Raw genomic sequence first — 19882 nt, 5'->3', positions numbered from 1 at the left:
TATAAGACTGCGGTTCAGGCCGCATGATCCACCCGAGCCACAGAGCAATCATCCGCCCGAATCCATCCGCCTGATCGAGGGCCACCAAACAAAGTAGTGGTTGCAAACAGATTGTCCCTGTTCTGCTCGTAGGAATGGTCGGCCGGCTCGACCAAGCCCACAGAGCTCGGCCCTAGCAATGGACGAAGCAGACCAACCTGAGAAGCGGCCGGCGAAGCGACAGAGGCTGACTGCACCGGAACCCGGCCCATATGTCCTTCGTCCCGTCTTGGAGGATATACCCTTGACGACAGAGGACGGGAACGACCAAGTGTCTATTACCTGTGTAGAGTATTGGAGTAGGTAAGGACGCCATCGAGGCGCTGAGGTATCCCGCTTACTCAAAACAGATAACAATCTATATATTGGCACCTCGGCCGCTGAGATTCTGCACCTCGTCTCGATACCCCCAGAGCCTGGAGATGAGAATGCCTCTCCGACCTTCATTCTAGCCTCCCGATTACAGCCCAGTGGCCATGCTTCTTCAGTTGACCCTCCCAATGCTCCCGGCATCCAACAGATACTCGTCCTGCCCGGCCCGTTGAAAGCATGCGTTTTATGCAACGGGGTCGTCTCATTCTACTCGTTGCCCGAATTCAGCCCAGCTTTTCCTAACAGGGAGCCCACCGGCGTCCAGTGGATAGGCGGCATCGACGAAAATGAGGACAAGGACAATCCGGAGGGGCCGGTGGTCATGATTGCGAACGCCAAACGGATCATGCTGGTGAGAGTGGGCGAGAGGCTACGACCTATCAGAAACAACATCGAATACCCGGGATGTCTAAGATCCAGCAGGAGGGAGACGATTGCCTGTGTGGCTGACGATACTGGGTATGCCCTCTTGGAAGTAGAACATCAACAGAAGATCCCCCTGTTTCCAATATCCTCATTACCTGCAGAAGAGGACCCGGTTCCGGACAGTGGAGTTAGGTCTCCTGCGCGATCTACTCCACCTCTAGACGCTGCCAGCCATGGTAGAAGTACCAGCATGGGCAATCTTATCAGCTCTACAAGAGACGCTTCTCAAGGTCGTCGCCAGGAGTCGTCTCATCTCATGCCACCGGATACGGCTGCAGCAAGGGACGGCCAGCCAACATTGCCACTCCCTTCTGGAGATAGAGAGGCGACTGCTCGTCCAAAGGCTCGTCCACGGGCATCAACCGAAGCCCTCCCGACCAGATCAGCAGCCACCACTGACAATAGGCATGTGAAGAAGCGATTGAAGCCCCATATTCTTTCACCTTTTCCGACCGAGTTCATGCTCACCACTGGCACGAATGAGTCCGAGCCAGGTGTCGGGCTGTTCGTCAATCTCGACGGTGATGTCGTCCGGGGTACCATTGATTTCGCGAGCTACCCAGAAGATCTGCTTGTCGACAATTTCAATGTTCCAGATTATGATGGCGCTCCGTACTCGGAAGATGAAGGTAAGATCATCTGTGCGCTTCTACGACAAACCGAGGAGGGCGTCACAGAGAGAAGATTGGAGATGCAACACGTCGAGAACGCTTCCGAGTTGACTCATCCTCGCACACTTGTTACACTCCCCGCTAGCAAGTTGGACAACCCTCGCGCAGGTCTACGCCACACGCTCAGCACGCATCACCATTTTTTCAAGGTTCCGGGAGAGCTTCTGCAGCTTGTGCCATTATCTCTTGGCTTCCTGGCGCATCGAAAAGGCGTCAACCGGGAAAGCGACCCGCGGACGCAGTCTGCAGTGGAGCAAGTCGAGCAGGAGCGCGCGTTGTTTGATAGTCAATCTCTTGCCACGCCGGTCGAGCCTTCGCTGGAGCTCGTAGACAAACGGGCCGCCGAAGAGAGGTCACTTGCCCGTCGCTTCGGCAGAGCTTTCACGAGAAATGTTGTCTGGCACGGTCAGCAGCTTCTGATGGTTCTACAAAATCCACTTATATCGCAGCTGGAATACCGGCTTAAGCAGCATTTGGTGGATGGCAACGCCGCCGAGGTCAAGCCTGGGCATATATTTGGGTTCTTGGCGGGTATTCACGGTCGCGAACCCAAGGACGAAACGGAATTTCTCACGCTCAATTATGTCAGGCAAAAAGCTAGCTTGATTCTGTTCCTACATCTACAGACACGGGTTTCGGTCTCCTCAGACCTGGAAGATCTGCTTCGAGCCGTGGAAAATACGCTGCATGACGGAGGTCTGGACCCACGGATTGTGCTGCTTCTGTCACCGCCACTCTTCTCAGAGGTCCTCTACGGGCCTGAAGGTATATGGCTCCACCAAGGCATGGCGGATTTACTGCATGACTATGAATGTCCAATTTCAGGCTTTGAAGATGCACCTATCGAGTTCTGGATGACAATAAGGCACTTTCTCATGCTCTGGCAAGAAAAGCGAGGCTATGGTAGCATTACAGATGACCAGTATGTCTTTAACTCTGTCGATGCCGCGCTACTTCACGTCTTGCTGTACCTGGACCAAGCCCTGCCGGCGGAAAGTCCCGCACAGAAGTCAGTCAGAGCCAAGCTTCACAACGTTGTCGACCATTGGAAGGGTGATTTCGATCGCGCGGCCTCGCTACTGGAACGATATAGTCGACTCTATGTTCTAAGTCGCCTGTATCAGAGTAAAAAGCAGGCACGCGAAGTGTTGACGACATGGCGACGGATCATCGATGGTGAGAAGGATATGGATTACAGTTCCAACGTCGGATATGTGGAGGGACAATTGCGCCGCTACCTGACGATGATTCGTGATGTCGACCTCGTACAGGACTATGCCTTATGGCTTGCACAACGCAACCCAGAGCTGGCCGTGCAAGTTTTCACAGACGATACCGCTCGCGTCAGATTCAGTCCCCAGGATGTCGTCAAACTACTCAAAGATCATGCTCCAGGTGCTGTCCAACAGTATCTGGAACATCTCGTCTTTGGCAAGCATCTCGACCAGTACGCGGATGACCTGATCGGCTATTACCTCGACTCGGTGCTTACAGTGCTCGAGAAATCCGACGCCGCGCGGACGTCACTCGCCGAGAGCTATTCGACCTATCGAGCTCTGGAATCTCCCAAACCAACTTACCTCGACTTTATCCATCAGAACGCTCCCCCTGAGCCGTGGTGGGAATCGCGACTGCGTCTCCTTCAACTCCTCGGAAGTGGCGCATACGCAACTGGCGTGTCAACAGTCGCGGGCAAAGACCTGACTTATTCGGTTGACATGGTTCTTGAACGCTTGGCTCCGTTCTCAACATACCTCGTTTCGGAGTCTATCATCCTCGATGCTCGCCAAGGTCGCCACAAGGAAGCCCTTCGCCTCCTCACTCACGGGTTAGGCGACTACGACACAGCCATGCGGTACTGCTATTTCGGCGGCCCATCATCCTCGTCGCCCTATCCCATCGACCCTTCGACACTTCCTTCCCGTGATGTGCAAACCGAGCTATTCAACTTCCTTTTCCGCGAATTCCTGACTATCGACGATGTCGAAGATCGCCTCGAACGCACATCCCACCTGCTAGGAAAGTTCGCGGTCTTCTTCGACCCGGTGGCTGTCATCGCAGAGATCCCTGATGACTGGTCAGTGGAGATGCTCGGCGAATTTCTGCTGAGAAGTTTCCGAGCCGCCACTACCGAGAGGAATCAAGCCTTAGTCATGAAGGCCTTGAGCGCGACACAGAATCTGATCCGGCAGGTGGAGTTCATCGAGATTACAGAGAAGATTGGCGCGAAGATTGTGCGAGAGGGGCAGGATGGGAGAGACGAGGTGGTGAGATAGAGCAGGTACATATACCATTGCGCTGGGGCTCGTCCCCTCCAAAAGGTCAGAAATTGCTGTAACGCTCAATCGATGTCGACGGGGCCTTGCTACAGACGGCACTGTAGACACATGGCGCTGAAAAGCATAAAGGCCCAGTCGGGCCAATGAGCCCTAATAGGGCCTAATAGGCCCTAGTAGACGTCAGACTTAAGCGGCTTAAGCCCCCGGAAGCCACCCAAGTGGCGCCGCGTCATTCGGCATAATCCACGCCGGCAACTGCGTCTCGTACCCACCGTGCCAATCCACATCTTATCTGGCTGCTCAATGTCGCGCTCCACCAGTGTCAACGCATCCCGCACCCATGGAACCGCGAGAATCCAGGACAACGGCACATAGCGCCAGCCGGCTTCTCACTCGAGCACCATCGCCGACATGGCTCGCCCGCGCCGCACCTCGGCGGCATCAGACCTCAGCTCAGTGCCGGATCAGCACCAGGTAGGTGCCCCGGCTACCCGCACTCCCATCACTCTCTCCACAAAGCTACTGTTGTGACCGGGGGCAAGCAACTGACGTGGACATGTGTGAGTGCGCTAGGAGTTAAGCAGCATGTACGACTACCTCGCCAAAGTCGTGCTCTTGGGCCCCTCCGGCGCCGGCAAATCGTGCCTCCTGCACCGGTTCATCAACCAAGAATGGCGCGTCCTCTCCTCCCAGACCATCGGCGTGGAATTCTCCTCCAAGATCGTCAAGGTGGGAGGCTCGGCCGGCCAGCGCGCCAAGAGAATCAAGCTACAATTATGGGACACGGCGGGGACGGAGCGCTTTCGCAGCGTCAGCAGGAGCTACTACCGCGGCGCCGCGGGTGCGGTGCTCGTCTACGACGTGGCCAGCCTGGCGAGCTTCCACGCGCTGCCGACCTTTCTGAGCGACGCGCGCGCGCTGGCCAGTCCGCACCTGACGGTCGTGTTGGCGGGGAACAAGGCCGATCTGGCGGATGGGGCATCATCGCAGCCTGCGTCGGGTGCTGGACGGACGCAGGGCGTTCACATGAACGGCAGTGCGCACGCTCAGAGGACTCCACGAGACCGAGACCAATACCGCGACGACGACGCTTCGGCGGGGTTGGCCACGCCCGCGGCGTCGAGCGCCTCGAGTCGAAGATCCTATTTCCCCTACGATTCCGGAGGAGGTGGTAGCGAGTCGCTCAAATCGGCGACCTCGACCTCCACGCCTACCGCAACCACGCGATCACGGGGCGACAGTATCAATCTGCTGGCCTCCCAGAAATGGACCGCCACGCTATCCGCCGACGGCCGTGAGGTCACTTCACATGCCGCGTCCGTGTGGGCCAGTAAAGCGCTCATTCCATACACGGCGGAAGTGTCTGCGCTGACGGGCGAGAACGTCGACACCCTGTTCTACCGCCTCGCGGCCATGATTCTTACGAAGATTGAACTCGGGGAGATCGACCCGGACGATCCGAGCAGTGGGATCCAGTACGGCGACGGCGGCGATGTGGAGAGCGTGACGACCGATGGAGGAACCGTCAGGAGAAGAAAGGGCGGGACGGTAAGGAGAGGTGTGTTGCCCAACTTGGGCGAATGGGAAGATGTTTTCCGCCGGCCTGCATCGAGAGGGGGGCGATGTTGCTGAGACTTGCGCATGAGGTGCCTTCATGTCTCCTTGGTTCGCCGCCTGGAAGCGGTCTCGTGTCCCCCTTGAATTTTGGTCTACCATTTGGGGCGAATGTCGGCGTTTTCTGTCCTTCTGTCTGGGGGTGCGTAGCAGAGTGGGTGTTCTGAGCAAGCCGGTGAATTGAATACTTGGTCCATTACATGTTTCGGCGCAAGTTTACTGTGTGCAGAAGAACACACTCCTCGGTGTCTGTGTTACTAGAGATACAAGCGAATCGGCACACGCACACGCACGCGCACACGCACGCGCACACGCACACACATATTCCCACGCCTGTTCCCACGCGCGTGGCGGTGCTCCAGTCAGTCAGACGCAGCGTCGTTCATCTGACAAACATCGGGAATTAATGTCTAATCGAGCGAGATACATACTATGCTTTCTAATTTTCAGACAGCAGCAGCAGCAGCAGTCTGCCTGTTCGCACTCGTCGCTACGTCCGCCCTCTCGACCTGCTTCTCAGCAGACTGGAACGCGGCGCCGTAGATGTTGCGCATGATAGTGGTGCTCAGTTCGCGAACCGTCATGCCCGGCCTCAGCTCCACGCCATTCGTGAAGTACTTGTTGGACGTGCTCTCGCCGAAGATGGGCTGCAGTACCGTGTCGGGACTCGCCTTGGCAAAGTAGGCCATTGTCTGCCTCTCCTGGTCGTGCGACAGGCTGCCAAAGGTGACGCGGTGGAGCGTGGCTTTCAGCCGCCCGGAGGACCAGAACGAGAGCGTGTCCCCCAAATTCACCAGGATGCAGTCCTGGATGTGCGGGGCGCGGACCCAGCAGCCAGAAGGGGAGAGGACCTCGAGGCCCGGCGCCCGCTGAAACAGGAGCGTCACGCTGCCGGAGTCGGTGTGCTCGGCCATTCTGGACCCCAGGCCTTCAAAGGCCGGCATTTCCGAGCGCGCAGGATACAGGATCATGCGCAGGGAGTTGTCTTGGCTGGCGGATTCGTCGTGCGCGGTCGCAAAGAAGTCCCGGTCCGGGAGGTGCAGGGCCAGCGCGAAGCACTCGAGGAGTTTGACGATCAGGGCGTGGCACTGGTGTTTGAACGCCTCGACTTTGCGCGTGTGCTCGTGCCAGAAGGGTGGGAGCATGGCCTTGTTATCGTCAAGCGTGCCGGGGGGCCCGCCGCCGAACCACATGGACATCTTATCGTCTTTGCCTCTGTCTTGAAAACTTCCCACGTAGCCGATCGTCCGAGAGGTGATCGGGTAGGGAGCCTTCTGGTCTTCTGGGAGCGTGAAGAATTGCTTTCCCAGGGAGAACATCTCGTCGATGTCCGACGGTAGTATCGGGTGTCCTTTGAGCAGGAGGAAGCCCCATTGCTGGCAGGCCGAGGTGATTTCTTGGGCGAGTTGCAGTTGGGACTCGGGGTCGTGGATGCGAGATATGTCAATGATTGGGAAAGACGTGCCGGTCGCTTCTTCCATTCTTCAGTCGTGCACTTCTGACACTTTCTCTGGCCAGTGTTTCTGTTTCGACGAAGCGGCGAGGCTTAGGTTCGTCGGCTCAAATGTGGTGTACTATGGTAGATTATCTTGCTCTTCTTGGGGCCTGGACCTACCACGATCGAGTATCAACTTAGGCTTCAAGTTCGACAGTCGCGCCAGTGAATCGTCGATCGATGTCCGTATCAGAGGCAATAAAGATGTGGAGGTGGAAGGTGACTACAGCCAGCCATTGGAGCAATGAATGGTATCAAAGACGGGCCGCCGAAAAGGGTGGGGGACACGACGGAGATGGCCGGACCGCAGCTGGTGGTAACAGCAGCGTCCTCAAACCAGTGTCGATAAAGCCACTGTCGTGATTGATTGATTGATTGATTGACACGACACGACACGAGTACATCCGGACGATGGAAGGCTGCACGCGTGAGAACAAGCAGGAATCCAAACAGTTCCCTGACGACCTTCCTGGTGGTGCGAAGTGGCGCGGGAAGTCTGACATGTTCACAAGGCGGTCTCGCTGGCAGGAATCAGCATCAGACGTTCCAAGGCACAAGGCGCATTTGTGGACGGAGGCTCAAATCCTGCTGAACCCTTCATGTACGAGTTAATTGCCCTGCATATCAGCCATCTTCGTCATGTCGTTGCCAGGCACGCTGTCAAGCCTGGGTCCGTACAGCGGTCTCCCGAGCACATTGAGTTTGGGCGTGGCAATCGCTTCCCCATTAGAAGCCGCTGGCGTCGATTAGCGGACTCGGAGTTTGGGGGCGTCCACTGCCGGGCTTCCGGGGTCCTTAGCGGTCCTTAGCTTGCAGATTTCGGGCTTTACACGATCTCAGGGTCCAATGACCAGGCACAATCGGAATATGAAAAGGCGCCGCGGATGACGCTGGCGAAGGTCCAGCAGCTCCCATAGTGAGATGATCGACAACGGCCGCGGTCTCACTGGGCGGACTGATGAACTACGCGGAGAGATGATGTCCTCTCTAAATCTCCTAAGAGTGGCTTTCGATCCACGTCGACGCCGTTGCTTCTACCTCGTATACTTCCATCAGCCCTCCGCAGTTTGGTAAACGGCCTGCATATTTCTCCGGTGGCAGCTCTAACAGCTGTAAGACGTGTCGTACGCTCTTCGAACTTTCGCAAATGCCCGAAGAACGCACATGGGATACCCAGTACCGACCGCTTTACCGATTGTAGCACGGCCGCCTCTCCAGTAGCGAGATTGCGTCTCTGATCACAGAGTACGATCTTCACAACAATTTACAAGCTGACTTGAAGACAAACAACTCAAAATGCCTTCACGTCCCATACAGGCCACCGGCGTGGCCCGTTCCCGATCTCCATCACCATCAGAATCTTTCGACAGCACATTATCATCTTCAAGCACACTCTGCTCCCCGACCACAAACTCGTCGCCTCCTCCGTCACCACCGTCTACGGCTGTCGCAACCCCGCCTTCCATTATGTACAGCAATTCAGGCACCCGACCGCGGCGGCTGACGCCACCTCAAAGACTCCTTGGTGCCATCGACGAAGACAGCCCCACCGTGCAACCAGATCTACCGCTTTCGAGCAGCAATCAGGACCACCCGGTCGCTAAGCTACATGTTTACGCCGCTGTTGTCAACTCGAAACATAGGACGACGCTTGCAAGGACTTGTGCTCCGCCTACCGACCAATTTGACATGGTAACCGGGCCACATGGAGAAAGGTTCACCGACTTACGCCTAAACCGGAGGACGGTTGGAAGCAGGGGGTGGAAGAAGTTCATGTGCTTTGGGTGAGTTGATGTGGTCTCGATCGCAGCTCTTCGGTGAGGACTATTCTAACAGCCATTCAGGTGAACCCAACTTCTCCTCTGATTCCCCAATTGTGGACATATTCGGACTCGCGATCATGGAGCACCACAGGGTGTATAAGTCCGAGTACGCCAGCCGCACCGCGACTTGCAAACTGCACTGGGTCAACATACTGCATTGAGGCCACACCAAGTCGAGAGCTTTCTTGGCGGTTAGTTGTCGTGGCTTGTAACGACTTGCATGGGCACTAGAGACGGAAAACAGGACCCAGAAACAGGACCTGGATTTGAGGACTATCAGTGTCCGCCAGGATACGACGAGCATGTAACATTATTGCAGTGTACAATACCTGAGATCGAGCGAAGACCCCGGCTCCGTTGCTTCTTCTATTTCAGCCAGGTGCAATTTCAATACCGAACGCACCACAAGTGTGCTACGTTGCACGCCCTGCATCTTTGCAGACGTGTATCATGGAGAGATACGCGGCTTGGCGCGTAGACTACTCCGTATTGCTAGCGGAAGATGATCGATGTCCTCGAGCGGGACAAGTGAAGCGAATACGCAAGCGATGGGGCACGCAGAGGCGAGCAGAGGCGAGCCCAAACATTTGTCATTTTGGGGAGGCTTGGGCGCCAGCGAGAAGTGGCGGAGCAGCAAACCCGAACAGCCGACTACGTCCATGACTTCATGACTGGCCAATAGGTGGCAACGGACCACAAATACTTCACGAACATGGCAGACGATGCGTGTAGATATATACTGGGACGAGAGTCGCGGAAGTAACAATATCTTGCACACAGCAATTAGTCGAGCTTCTCTTCTCCATCTTCAAGCGCCACCGAAGCCACAGTTGCGCACCGCACCACACCAACAGCACCCAACACAAGTTCTTTCTTGATTGACCCCCGGGAATCCTTGTATCTGCAGCTCTCTCAAATTATCGATATGGCCTCTATCATCGTCGGCTCCGCCCTGCTTATCGGCCATGCCATTCACGAGCGCAAAGAAAAGAAGCGAGAGAAGGCACGCCTCACCGAAGAACAATTCTCAGATGTCCATGGCAAACCCGCCCTTGTCAGTTCTCGTCGGCTGCGAAAGCAACAGCAGGTCGAGGTGCCCGAATTGCCGAGTTATGAAAGTGTCGTCTCAGAGCGGCCTGGGTTTTCTACTGCCCGGGACGGGGACGAGAAGCCACGTAGGAGTTCTGAGGACAATTCGAAGATGGCCTGAGAACATCGAGTCGTTCGCCAAGTGGAGCTAGGATGCGTGCTGCGATCAAGCTTTGGGGTTCCTTTAATACTGTGTATGGCGTTCGGGCGCAAATAGACCATACGATGGAAATCGAGCATCCGTTCTGTAACATTTCCCAATCTGTCGCCATAATCCAGGGTCCTGATGTCTGTTGCTCAAGGGTTCAATGCCGATGTCGCGTTTGACCCTCGGTCTGAATTTCTCCGCACGCACCAACATCGGAGTTGCGTCAGCTCCGTCGAGAGTTTCTTTTCTCCATTGAATGAACTTCTCCATTTGTCCTTTGCCGTCATAACCGATCTCTCCACCATTTTAGGTGTATGTTCTATCTCAAGCTTCGTCTTCATTAATATCAGTGGCTTATCGAATAACACTACGCGGTCCGTCGCGATGACGGATTGGTCGTTGATCAGTCTCCTTGCGGCATGGCGTGACCATGGGTTCACCTCGTTCAGAACACCGATGTACATTTCTAACGCTTCAGTGGGCGGACTTTTGCACCGTAAAATGTCACAGTTTCTCTACCTTTAAAGACGGTCTGTATTTTCCACTTCTGATCACCTCGACTTTTGTTGTTGCTGCTCGTGTCTGAGTTGTGTCCTGAGTTCCCTGTTGTTTCGGGGCTACCGTGCGATCTTTAGGTGATTGGACTTGGTCATGGGTCTTGTTACCCACGATGAGGAGCAGATCTCCTCAAGAAATCCCTTGAGGGTTTCTCAATCTCCACAGGGTAATACCCCTATGTGCTGGCGGGAGTCAGACCTCTGACATTGTCGCAGACGTCAAGCCCGATTTCGACCCTTCCGATGCCTCCCAAGACACTCTCACAAGCGGGCAGCCGCCCAGCGTGGCACCAGATGAGACCCAAGAAAAGAGAATGGACACGAGGAAGATCATATCCTTCAGCCCCACGGATCCCGACAACCCGTACAACTTTCCACGACGCAAGAAGTTCTACGTCTTTTTCACTGGCATCATGGCCGTCATGAACAGCACCTTCTCCTCTTCTCTTCCTAGCGGGGCGATCGATTTCATCGCTGCTCAATTCAAAGTGACTCAGAAGGTCCAGATACCTCTTCCTATATCTTGTTTCCTCGCCGGATATGTCATTGGACCGACGCTCTGCGGTCCCTTGTCCGAGAATAATGGCCGGCAGCGAGTGATGCTACTCTTTTTCTCCATGGGAACGCTCTTCAGCATGGCATGCGCGGTCGCTCCGAATTGGGCTTCTCTGCTTTTCTTTCGCTTCGTTTGTGGGGTTGGATTTTCTGGCCCGATCGCAATCACAGGCGGACTATATGCGGACGTGTACGACGATCCACGAGAGCGCGGCCTTGTAATGGCCCTTTTTATGAGTACCACGGCCATAGGGCCTGCACTGGCACCAGCCATCTCTGGGTTTATCGCTGAAAACACATCGTGGAGATGGGTGTTTGCTCTTGGGACGCTCATGGCTGTGGCAACCATACCAATCATTGTGTTCATGCCAGAGACATACGCTCCTCTGCTCCTGAGCCGCAAAGCAGCGAGACTGCGCAAAGAGACAGGGGATCCGAATATCGTCGCCAAGTCTGACATCCAGAAGAAGACCTTTCGATACGTCATGACCGTTGTCATGACTCGCCCTTACCGCATGCTGTTCCAGGAGGTCATTGTCATGTGCATTTCGGCGTACTGTGCGTTGGCGTACGGCATCTTCTACCTCTACTTCGAAGCATACCCATTTATTTTCCTAGGGCCAAACTCCGTGTATGGGTGGTCATACGGCTTGGCTGGTCTTGCTTTCATCCCGATTGGTGTGGGGTCTGTTCTCGCCACACCGGTATATATTTGGTGGGATTCTTATCTGGCAAAAGCGAGAAAGAGAAATGCAAAATGGGCTGAGCAGGAAGAGTACCGACGGTTGCCTCTCGCCTGCATCGGTGGGCCATTGTACGTCGTCTCACTGTTTTGGATCGGTTGGAGCGCGAGACCGGGGACCTTTTGGTTGGCTCCTGTGGCCTCTGGGATCACATTCGGGGCCGGCTTTACATTGATCTTTATGGCTTTGCTCAACTATCTTAGTGACGCCTACCAAACGTTCGCGGCTAGTGCCCAAGGCATGGCAAGTACAGCCAGAAGCGTCTTCGGGGTAGTTCTCCCGCTCGCCGCGCATTCCATGTTTTCCAACCTTGGCATCGCGTGGGCGTGCAGTCTGCTCGGGTTTTTGAGTCTCGGGATGTGCATCATACCGTTCGCATTCATCAGGTTCGGCGACCACATTAGGGACAACAGCAGATTCTGCAAGGAGTTGAAGGAGCTGAAGGCGAAAGAGGCTGAGGGAAACGAGCAGACGGAGCAGGACCAAAGCATGAGAGATCAACGCAGTCAAGGAGATGAGAAGGACTTTGGGAGTAGAGAGACAGTGCTCGATGGAGTCTCTGATCGGGTGTGAGGGCAAATGTCCCAACTGCAGCATATCAATGGCGGCAAGCCGTGCGTCACGTCGCATCCGTTTCTCCTCCTCTACACCGGGCTCCACAAATTTCTAGACGGCGGATAAGTCTAGTCGAGGTTCCGGGGTCTCCAGCACACAAGCTGTCGGAAATTCACCCGAACAAACGGATTTACAACGTCCAGGAAGATGTCGCGACGGACTTGACCATATCTGTCAAGAAGGCTACCGTTGGTACACACCGGAGCCTGATCCTGGCAATGAGGATATCCGGCAGGACACCCGCATCGAAAGGCCCGTCCATTCGTCCCAGCCTGTAAAACATCAGCAAGATTCTCAGATCAGACGCAAAAGCCTGATTGCTTCTAGAGGTTTGCTCAAATGCACTGCATCGCCTGCCAACAGCGCTCGACCAATGCAGAACGTGGTGGCGCAATGCCGACGGATTTCAATGAGATGAAGCGATTCCTCAGTTCACATTTCAGCGGTCCGGGGTCCCCAAACAGCTTTTCATTTCATGGGTTGCCTTTGCCGAATTCGCTCAAAGGTGAGATTCTCCATCTCGCCCGTCTGAGACCTCCTACAGATTTGCGCCATTCATCTTTGTGATCACAACTCGATCGTCGTTGGTACTGCTCCTTGTCAACATCGAGATGTTTGCGTGCTTCCAGATGGGCGCGGACTCACCATGTCAGTTTGTCGCCCCGTACCCATATTATCGAACGAATACACGCTATTTGAGGCGACAATCGCTGTGGCAAGGTGAATTATCGTCGCGGCCCTGCTGGCCCAAGCGATGTCATGCTGAGGTCGAAGCCACTCGATTTCTCCTCGGCCAACAATTCACACTTGGGCTGATACCAGCGCTGGGTCGCTCCGTGTCCTCTATGGGCAGTGGCTTTTGTGCTGAAATGGAAGAAAACCCAGTTCAACCCATGATGGATCCTGGTCTGGAAAGGGGATCTTCTGACAATTTGTGCTTGGGAGACACATTAAACGCACGGGGAAAACCGGGTCGAAGGATGTGAGTGACGGCTGCTGGATCAAATGAAAGCAAGTACGGGCTAGGACGGGGTGCTATGTACCTATGTAGTCGAACGCTGAGCAGTCCGGGATCCCCCGTCTCGATTCTTTGCCGTTCACGTAATGGAACGGTGGACCTCACTGGTGCTCACACTCATCGCTTTGTCAACAACGCCGTGCTGACATTGGGACGACCCGCTCGAGGATTTGCCTGGCTCAGGGTTCCATGATTACCTATCGCGGTGCAGAGAGTACGAGACAGTCAGGCTTGGAATCCGAGTGCATCTGAATTGATACCGTGTGTACCCCGTACCGCAGTATTCCGTAGTGAGTACGAGGAAGTGAGATCGACAGTACGGAGTAGGGTGGAAAGAACGCGTCATTGGGCTCGAGTCAGAGGCTATCCATTTATTCGGGGCTCTTGATGCCTTCGTCCAGTCTGGTTTAATTGAGCCGTGAAACACAAGTGAGGTGAGGCCAAAGTGAAAGTCGGTGGGGGGAATCCACGTGATCACACTAGACTTGAGGTGGATTGTCAGGAACGGACGAGGCGATGCTTAGTTGGTGCCTACGTGGTGCCCGTCTTCCTTTCCTCTTCTGTGGTAGACGCCCCTCTGTGTCCATGTCGGCCGCATTCTGCTGATCGGTGGGCCGCTTTCACCTGATTCAGCGACAAGTGCAATTTCGCTTCCGAATCAATCTGCATCACCTTGCCCCTTGTACCCGTTAGGCCCATATCAGCGTCGCAGCGACATGGACGTTGGCCCGAGGCCGGATCAAGACGATGGATCTCGACTCTACAAGAGAGTGCGACATGGCACTCATAAGAGCGGCGGCGATTCCTATCGACGCGCGAGGCAGCCTCGGAGCTTTTGCTGGCAGCTAACAATTTTGGCGATTCCTGATGAATCTCCGTCCACTCGTTTCGTGTCTTCTCGCGCTGGTCGCCGTTCAAACTTGCCCAGTCGAGTCTCTTGCGGTGCCCAGGCCATCGACATTGGAGAGCCGTTCACTCCTTCCGCCTTATTCTTTGCCGAAGAATGGTCTACTCTCGTCCCTGACAAGATCATTAGACATCACGGCAAAGCAGGTCGGCTATTTGTATGGCCCTCCAGTCGCAGGTGGTCCTTCTTTTCCAAGCGGCGCGTTAGGTCTGGTCAAGGTCGCCGCGGACCAGGCTCTCATCCAGCTCGATGAGGCGCCTATCCTGGCAGCCATTACGGTCGATAGAGCCGACAGCACGCTGTCGGCTTCACAGTATAATGGCTTACAGACGCTGGACGACTATACCCGGATATACGATGGCCACTGGAAGGAAACCCTCCCGAACGGCCCCGTCCCGGGCGTCTTGACCAACTACACCCAAGACCTGTTGTTTTCCATGGAGCGCCTATCGATCAGTCCATACCAGGTGAAAAGGCTCAACCCTTCCTCGGATACGTTACAGTTCAATGTCGACGATGATCTTGCGACGAATATCACAGAGATGACTCTCGAGCAGCTTTTCCAGAGCGGTCGCCTTTTCTACGCCGATTATCGAGACCAGAAGAATCTCACACCAACGGAACGATTTTCCGCCGCGTGCGACGCTTTCTTCTACATCGATCAGACGTCTGGGGACTTTTTGCCGCTCGCCATTCGCACGAACGTGGGGTCCAACCTGATCTATACGCCCATGGATGAGCCGGACGACTGGCTGCTCGCAAAGATCATGTATAATGTCAACGACTTCTGGTTCGCGCAATGGAATCATCTTGCGAGCACCCATGAGGTTGTCCAAATCGCATATCTGGCCGCGATCCGCACCTTGAGCGACGAACATCCAGTTCTTGCTTTGCTGAACCGGATCATGTACGAGGTTTACGCAATCCAACCACTGGCCGAGACTCTTCTGTTCCTTCCTGGCGCCGCCGTTGATCAGGTCTTCGCGTACACGGGCAGCTCGGCGAGGGACTACACCACAGGCTTGTATAACAGTGGCAGCGGCCGGTTCCAAGCCAACTATTTCACCACCGACCTTCAGTCTCGGGGATTGATCAACTCCGACTTCGGCCCTGCCTTGAAACATTTTCCCTTCTACGAAGACGCCTCGACGATTTACAATGCGATTCATGCTTTCATGACATCTTTTGTCAATTCCTATTATGCCAAAGACTCAGATATTACTGCCGACCAGGAAATGCAAGCGTGGGTGAAAGACGCGCAAGGACCAGCGAAAGCGATTGACTTCCCGTCCATCACAACTAGAAGCGCCCTGATTGATGCCTTGTCGCACATGGTAAGCCTAAGAGCCACCTCACCTGAGCATAAGCAATCGACGGGTCTGCTGACAAAGTTCTCTACAGGCTCACCTTGTCTCCACGGCGCACCACACAGTCAATACCAACGAGCTATTGTCTGTCAGCTCCACGCTGCCATTTCATACCCCATCGCTCTACCAGCCACCTCCACCAGCCAAAGGTGTCACTAACGTGGTGGATTTCCTACCGCCGCTTGAAAAGGTTGAAACGCAACTCAGCACGGCAGCAATTTTCGTGCGCCCTTTCTTCGTCGGCACGGACCGGACGCTGATGCACATGTTTGACGATTCTGCGATGCTAGGCCGCATGAATACCGCCACGCAAGCGGCGGCTGCAACTTTCTACAGCAGCATGCAGGCGTTCAGCCAACAGGTTGCGGCACGGAAGTTTGATCAGAATGGGCTCTCCCAAGGCATGCCGTTTGTGTGGCAGGCACTGGATCCCAATGTGGCACCCTATTCAATTACTTCCTGAGTGGATCATCGAGCACTACGGATGATAGATCGGTACTAGTCTCGACATCGGCTGTTATGTAAATGAGGTACTGGTTGCTTCCGCGGGATACTCGTGCCATCCCGAGCGAAATTCGTTTTTCCTTTCCGTTTTGAGCGATCATGGAACTCCTTCGCTATCATGCTGGCAAATCAGAGCTGTGAAAGTGGAGAGCTCGCGCAGCTGAGGAGGGAGCGCTCATTGGGGCTGCCTTGTCACTGCTGATAAGTGCCTCACGAGTCGGGGGCCGTTGGAATTGCCGCAGACTTTTGCGAGTCGCACGCCTTCTTGCTAACACACCATCAATGTCTCACAGTTTCTATCATCCGCACGCGGCACGTTATCGAGCTACTTATTTGGCGAATGACCCAGATGTCGCAATATCAACGTGTCGTTGACCGGTCCCGACTACGTGCTCGTACTCGTGCCTGACGAGTCGAGTCAGAAAGGCTAAGTCTCCAAGAGCCACTGCACGCCTGAGATTGGGGGCGGTTAGTGGATCAAGGATGCGCCAGCCACGAAAGGTGTTCAACAGCCCTTCGGGAATATACCCATCCCGACTACGTAATGGCGTCTGGTCCAGCACTGACCTAGTCCTCATGGAGTGGATTCCAACCCAATAGCGAGGTTAAGAGCGGAGCCCGGTGTTTTGGAATCGAGTTCTGCAAGGCACAGCCGTTGTAAGATTCCCACTCTCTCTTAGGGCACTGCAGAACGCGCCTAGTCAGCAATGATCCTCGGTGGCTTTTTCTTTCCCCGCAGACTTTATCCCTGACGCTCGCTGATCCCCCATGCAGGTTCCAGGGGGCTTGGGACGGTTCCATTCGCTGCTCAAGGCTAGCGCCAGCTCCCGACCGTTTGGAGCGGGGACCTGGATGTCCTCTGATCTCCATGGGAACTAACTAATTTGCACGACTGATTGATCGGGAGAGGCCAGCCTTGCAAGCTCAACCAAGCTGCATTGAACCTCAAGCCTAAACCGTCCTTGTCGAAGTGTCGAAGAGGGCTCTTTTCGTCCTCGTGGGCGTGGGCGTGGGCATGGGTACTGGGTACACGGGTACCCGGTACACGGTTCCTGCGTGTCCAGTGCGCAGTAGGCGTCCTGCATCGGTGGATCCATAACGCAAATCCTTCCCAAAACCTCTGCCTGAGCAAGTCCCGAACCCCTAGTCAGAGCTACCAGGGCTGCCAGGACTATCGGGACAGAGAGCGTGTGGGAAATCTCTGTCCACGGGCTGGAGGTAGGAAATGACTTCTCTCACAGGGTTCGTGTCTCTCTGCTGGCCATTGCATTTGCGTTTGCATTTTAATTCACCAATTCCCACTCCTTTTCTCCTCCTTTGTCACATATTTGCTTCATCGTCTTGCTGACTTTAGTTGCTGTCGGTGGTAGGCTTGGTGGTACCGGTACCAGCAACAGCACCAGTACCGTCGCCACGTCCACTGTGCACACACTTCTCCATCCTGGAGGGGATTACCCGTCGCGCATTCTATTCACTGAGGTCTGCGATCGATCAATCCCATCTAATCCCTCCCAACGAGCAATGAGGGTCTCGTGACGGAAAGTCCACAGTGTGCGATTCCACACGCCCTGCCCAAGGCTTCTTCTATCACATGCACCACGGTGGCCAGGGTCTCGCCAAAGGCCCATTGTTGGCACGGAACACGAGCGACAGCACGAGCACGAGTACAGCACACACTCTTCACAACGAGTCTCAACCACAGTCAGAATGGTCGACACCTTGCACCGTGAGTTGTCCCGCCTCAGGATCCCGACAAACACGTGGACTCCATAAGTAGCGAGAATGTACTGACCTGACTGGCCCTCGATCAGCGCCCCCTTCAGTCATTGCCACCTGGCCGAAACCGAACTATGTCGATCCCGATACCAGAGGCCCCGGGCTCATTTATATTTGCATTGTTTTCGGCGCCATTGGCATCATAACCGGCATGGCCAGACTATATTCGCGACTGTTCATCACCAAGGCGCCCGGACTGGACGACCTCCTCGTGATGATCGCGCTTGGCTTCCTTACGGCCCTCACGGTCCTCGTCATCATAGGCAACAAAGACTTCTACAGCGGCCGGCACGTCTGGGACATCCCGCCCAGCAGCTTCGTCGGCGGCCGCATCAACATCTGGGCCAGCCTGTGGTGCTATGTGATTGGCATCACGCTGATTAAGATCTCCGTGCTGCTGTTCTACCGCCGACTGAGCGTCAAGTTCAGCAAGGCCTTCCTGATCGCCACGTGGATCGGCATCATCTACAACTTCTTGTACTTTGTCTCCTTTGGCCTCACGCTGCTGCTGCTCTGCCGCCCGCTGCACGCCTACTGGGACAGCTTCAACCCCGTCTGGGCCGCGACGCACCACTTCCACTGCGCGTCCGAGAATGCCGCCCTCCCGGCGTCCTCGGCGTTCAGTGTCGCCGGTGACTTTTACAGCACCCTCCTGCCCCTGATTCTGGTGTACTACCTCGAACTGCCGCGGCGGCAGAAGTTCGCGCTGTACGCGCTCTTTGCGCTCGGCTTCATGGCCGTCGCAGCGGGCGTGGTGCGCACGGTGCTGATGTATAAACTCCTGAACGTCGACTACGACTTCACCTGGGAGCTGTGGCTGACGTGGGTATGGGCCGTGGTGGAACTCTACCTGGCGCTCTTCGCGGCCAGTGCGCCCAGCTTGAAGCCTTTCTTCCAGCACTTCTTCGTCGACTCGATCAGCAGCTTTGCCCGGAGTTCGCGGCGGCAGCGCGACTACGGCCAAACGAGCGGTCCCGGGCATGAACTTCCAGCAAAGGACGTCGAGCAGGGCATGTACGGGACGGAGGGCCACCACCAGCACCAGCACCAGCACCAGCACCAGCAGCACCCGAACCGTCAGAGACCCGACGTCGACAGGGGGACGAATCGACTCACCTGGATCACCAGGGACGAAAGGTCCGTGTCCCAGCAGAGTTGGTTTCGAGGGGACACATCCACCACGGGCGGGGACGGGACGAGACATCTCGAACTCCGTCCCACGGAGGACGGCAAGAAGATGATCCCCATGCGGGTGTACAGTCGAGACGTCCGTGGTGGCGTTGCCGAGTCCGAGTACTCGTCCAGTGGCGCCTCGGGAGCGACTGCCAACCCCTTTTCAGACACCGACACCGACACAAACACAGTCAGGGAGGCGCTGGATCGGGACCGGGACCGGGAACGCGAGAGATCGGACTCGAATCTGACCATGACCGCGCTGCCGCAGTCGCGGCACGATTGGCCGTTGCCTGCCCTGGGGTCCGAACCACAGCATCAGCCGCGCGAGTTTCTGGCCAACCCTCGTCTGTCCATGTATGATAGGAATATATGAAAACATGATGTTTTTGAAAAATGAAAACGAAGATTAAAAATGACCATCAGCATGAACGTGAACTTGAACCTGAACTTGAACGCGTACATGGATGTGCGATTTCTGTAATTACAAAAGCCCTGCCCGGCCTGCAGGTTATATCTCTCGAACTGCATACCTCCTCATGTTAATAACAAGCATAATTGTGCTATAGATGATCCATAATCCCAGCATACAGAAAGGGCTCGGATTCTCAGTCTCGTCTCTTTTCGGGCGATCGCCCCCCACCAGAGGCTGTGGACCTCTCCTTGACAACCGACTGGCAACTGACTGACTGACTGACTGGACCTCTCGGC

General features: G+C 55.4%; 6 protein-coding genes across 6 annotated transcripts; 5 read left to right on the top strand and 1 right to left on the bottom strand.

Annotated features, from left to right (window-relative positions):
* Window positions 1-178: 178 nt before the first annotated feature.
* On the top strand, window positions 179-3784 carry G647_08863 (uncharacterized protein; the record flags this gene model as incomplete). The annotated part of the gene is made up of 2 exons (XM_008733169.1): window positions 179-338; window positions 390-3784. 2 exons carry the CDS (start codon window positions 179-181, stop codon window positions 3782-3784), a joined length of 3555 nt encoding a protein of 1184 aa, XP_008731391.1.
* Window positions 3785-4198: 414 nt separating this feature from the next.
* G647_08862 (uncharacterized protein) lies at window positions 4199-5419 on the top strand (the record flags this gene model as incomplete). The annotated part of the gene is made up of 2 exons (XM_008733168.1): window positions 4199-4261; window positions 4361-5419. The coding sequence occupies 2 exons, from the start codon at window positions 4199-4201 to the stop codon at window positions 5417-5419; spliced, it is 1122 nt and encodes a 373-aa protein (XP_008731390.1).
* A 428-nt stretch (window positions 5420-5847) lies between these two features.
* On the bottom strand, window positions 5848-6882 carry G647_08861 (uncharacterized protein; the record flags this gene model as incomplete). The annotated part of the gene is made up of 1 exon (XM_008733167.1): window positions 5848-6882. The coding sequence occupies one exon, from the start codon at window positions 6880-6882 to the stop codon at window positions 5848-5850; it is 1035 nt and encodes a 344-aa protein (XP_008731389.1).
* Window positions 6883-10607: 3725 nt separating this feature from the next.
* On the top strand, window positions 10608-12384 carry G647_08860 (uncharacterized protein; the record flags this gene model as incomplete). The annotated part of the gene is made up of 2 exons (XM_008733166.1): window positions 10608-10680; window positions 10730-12384. 2 exons carry the CDS (start codon window positions 10608-10610, stop codon window positions 12382-12384), a joined length of 1728 nt encoding a protein of 575 aa, XP_008731388.1.
* A 1927-nt stretch (window positions 12385-14311) lies between these two features.
* Window positions 14312-16181, top strand: G647_08859 (uncharacterized protein; the record flags this gene model as incomplete). Its single annotated transcript, XM_008733165.1, has 2 exons — window positions 14312-15685; window positions 15753-16181. The coding sequence occupies 2 exons, from the start codon at window positions 14312-14314 to the stop codon at window positions 16179-16181; spliced, it is 1803 nt and encodes a 600-aa protein (XP_008731387.1).
* A 1748-nt stretch (window positions 16182-17929) lies between these two features.
* On the top strand, window positions 17930-19547 carry G647_08858 (uncharacterized protein; the record flags this gene model as incomplete). The annotated part of the gene is made up of 2 exons (XM_008733164.1): window positions 17930-17948; window positions 18034-19547. 2 exons carry the CDS (start codon window positions 17930-17932, stop codon window positions 19545-19547), a joined length of 1533 nt encoding a protein of 510 aa, XP_008731386.1.
* Between the last annotated feature and the right edge of the window lie 335 nt (window positions 19548-19882).

The sequence above is a fragment of the Cladophialophora carrionii genome (assembly GCF_000365165.1).
Source record: "Cladophialophora carrionii CBS 160.54 unplaced genomic scaffold supercont1.8, whole genome shotgun sequence".
NCBI classification, from domain to species: Eukaryota; Fungi; Ascomycota; class Eurotiomycetes; order Chaetothyriales; family Herpotrichiellaceae; genus Cladophialophora; species Cladophialophora carrionii.
The sequence above is the reverse complement of the archived record's forward strand: the minus strand, read 5'-3'. Positions and strand labels throughout refer to the sequence as shown.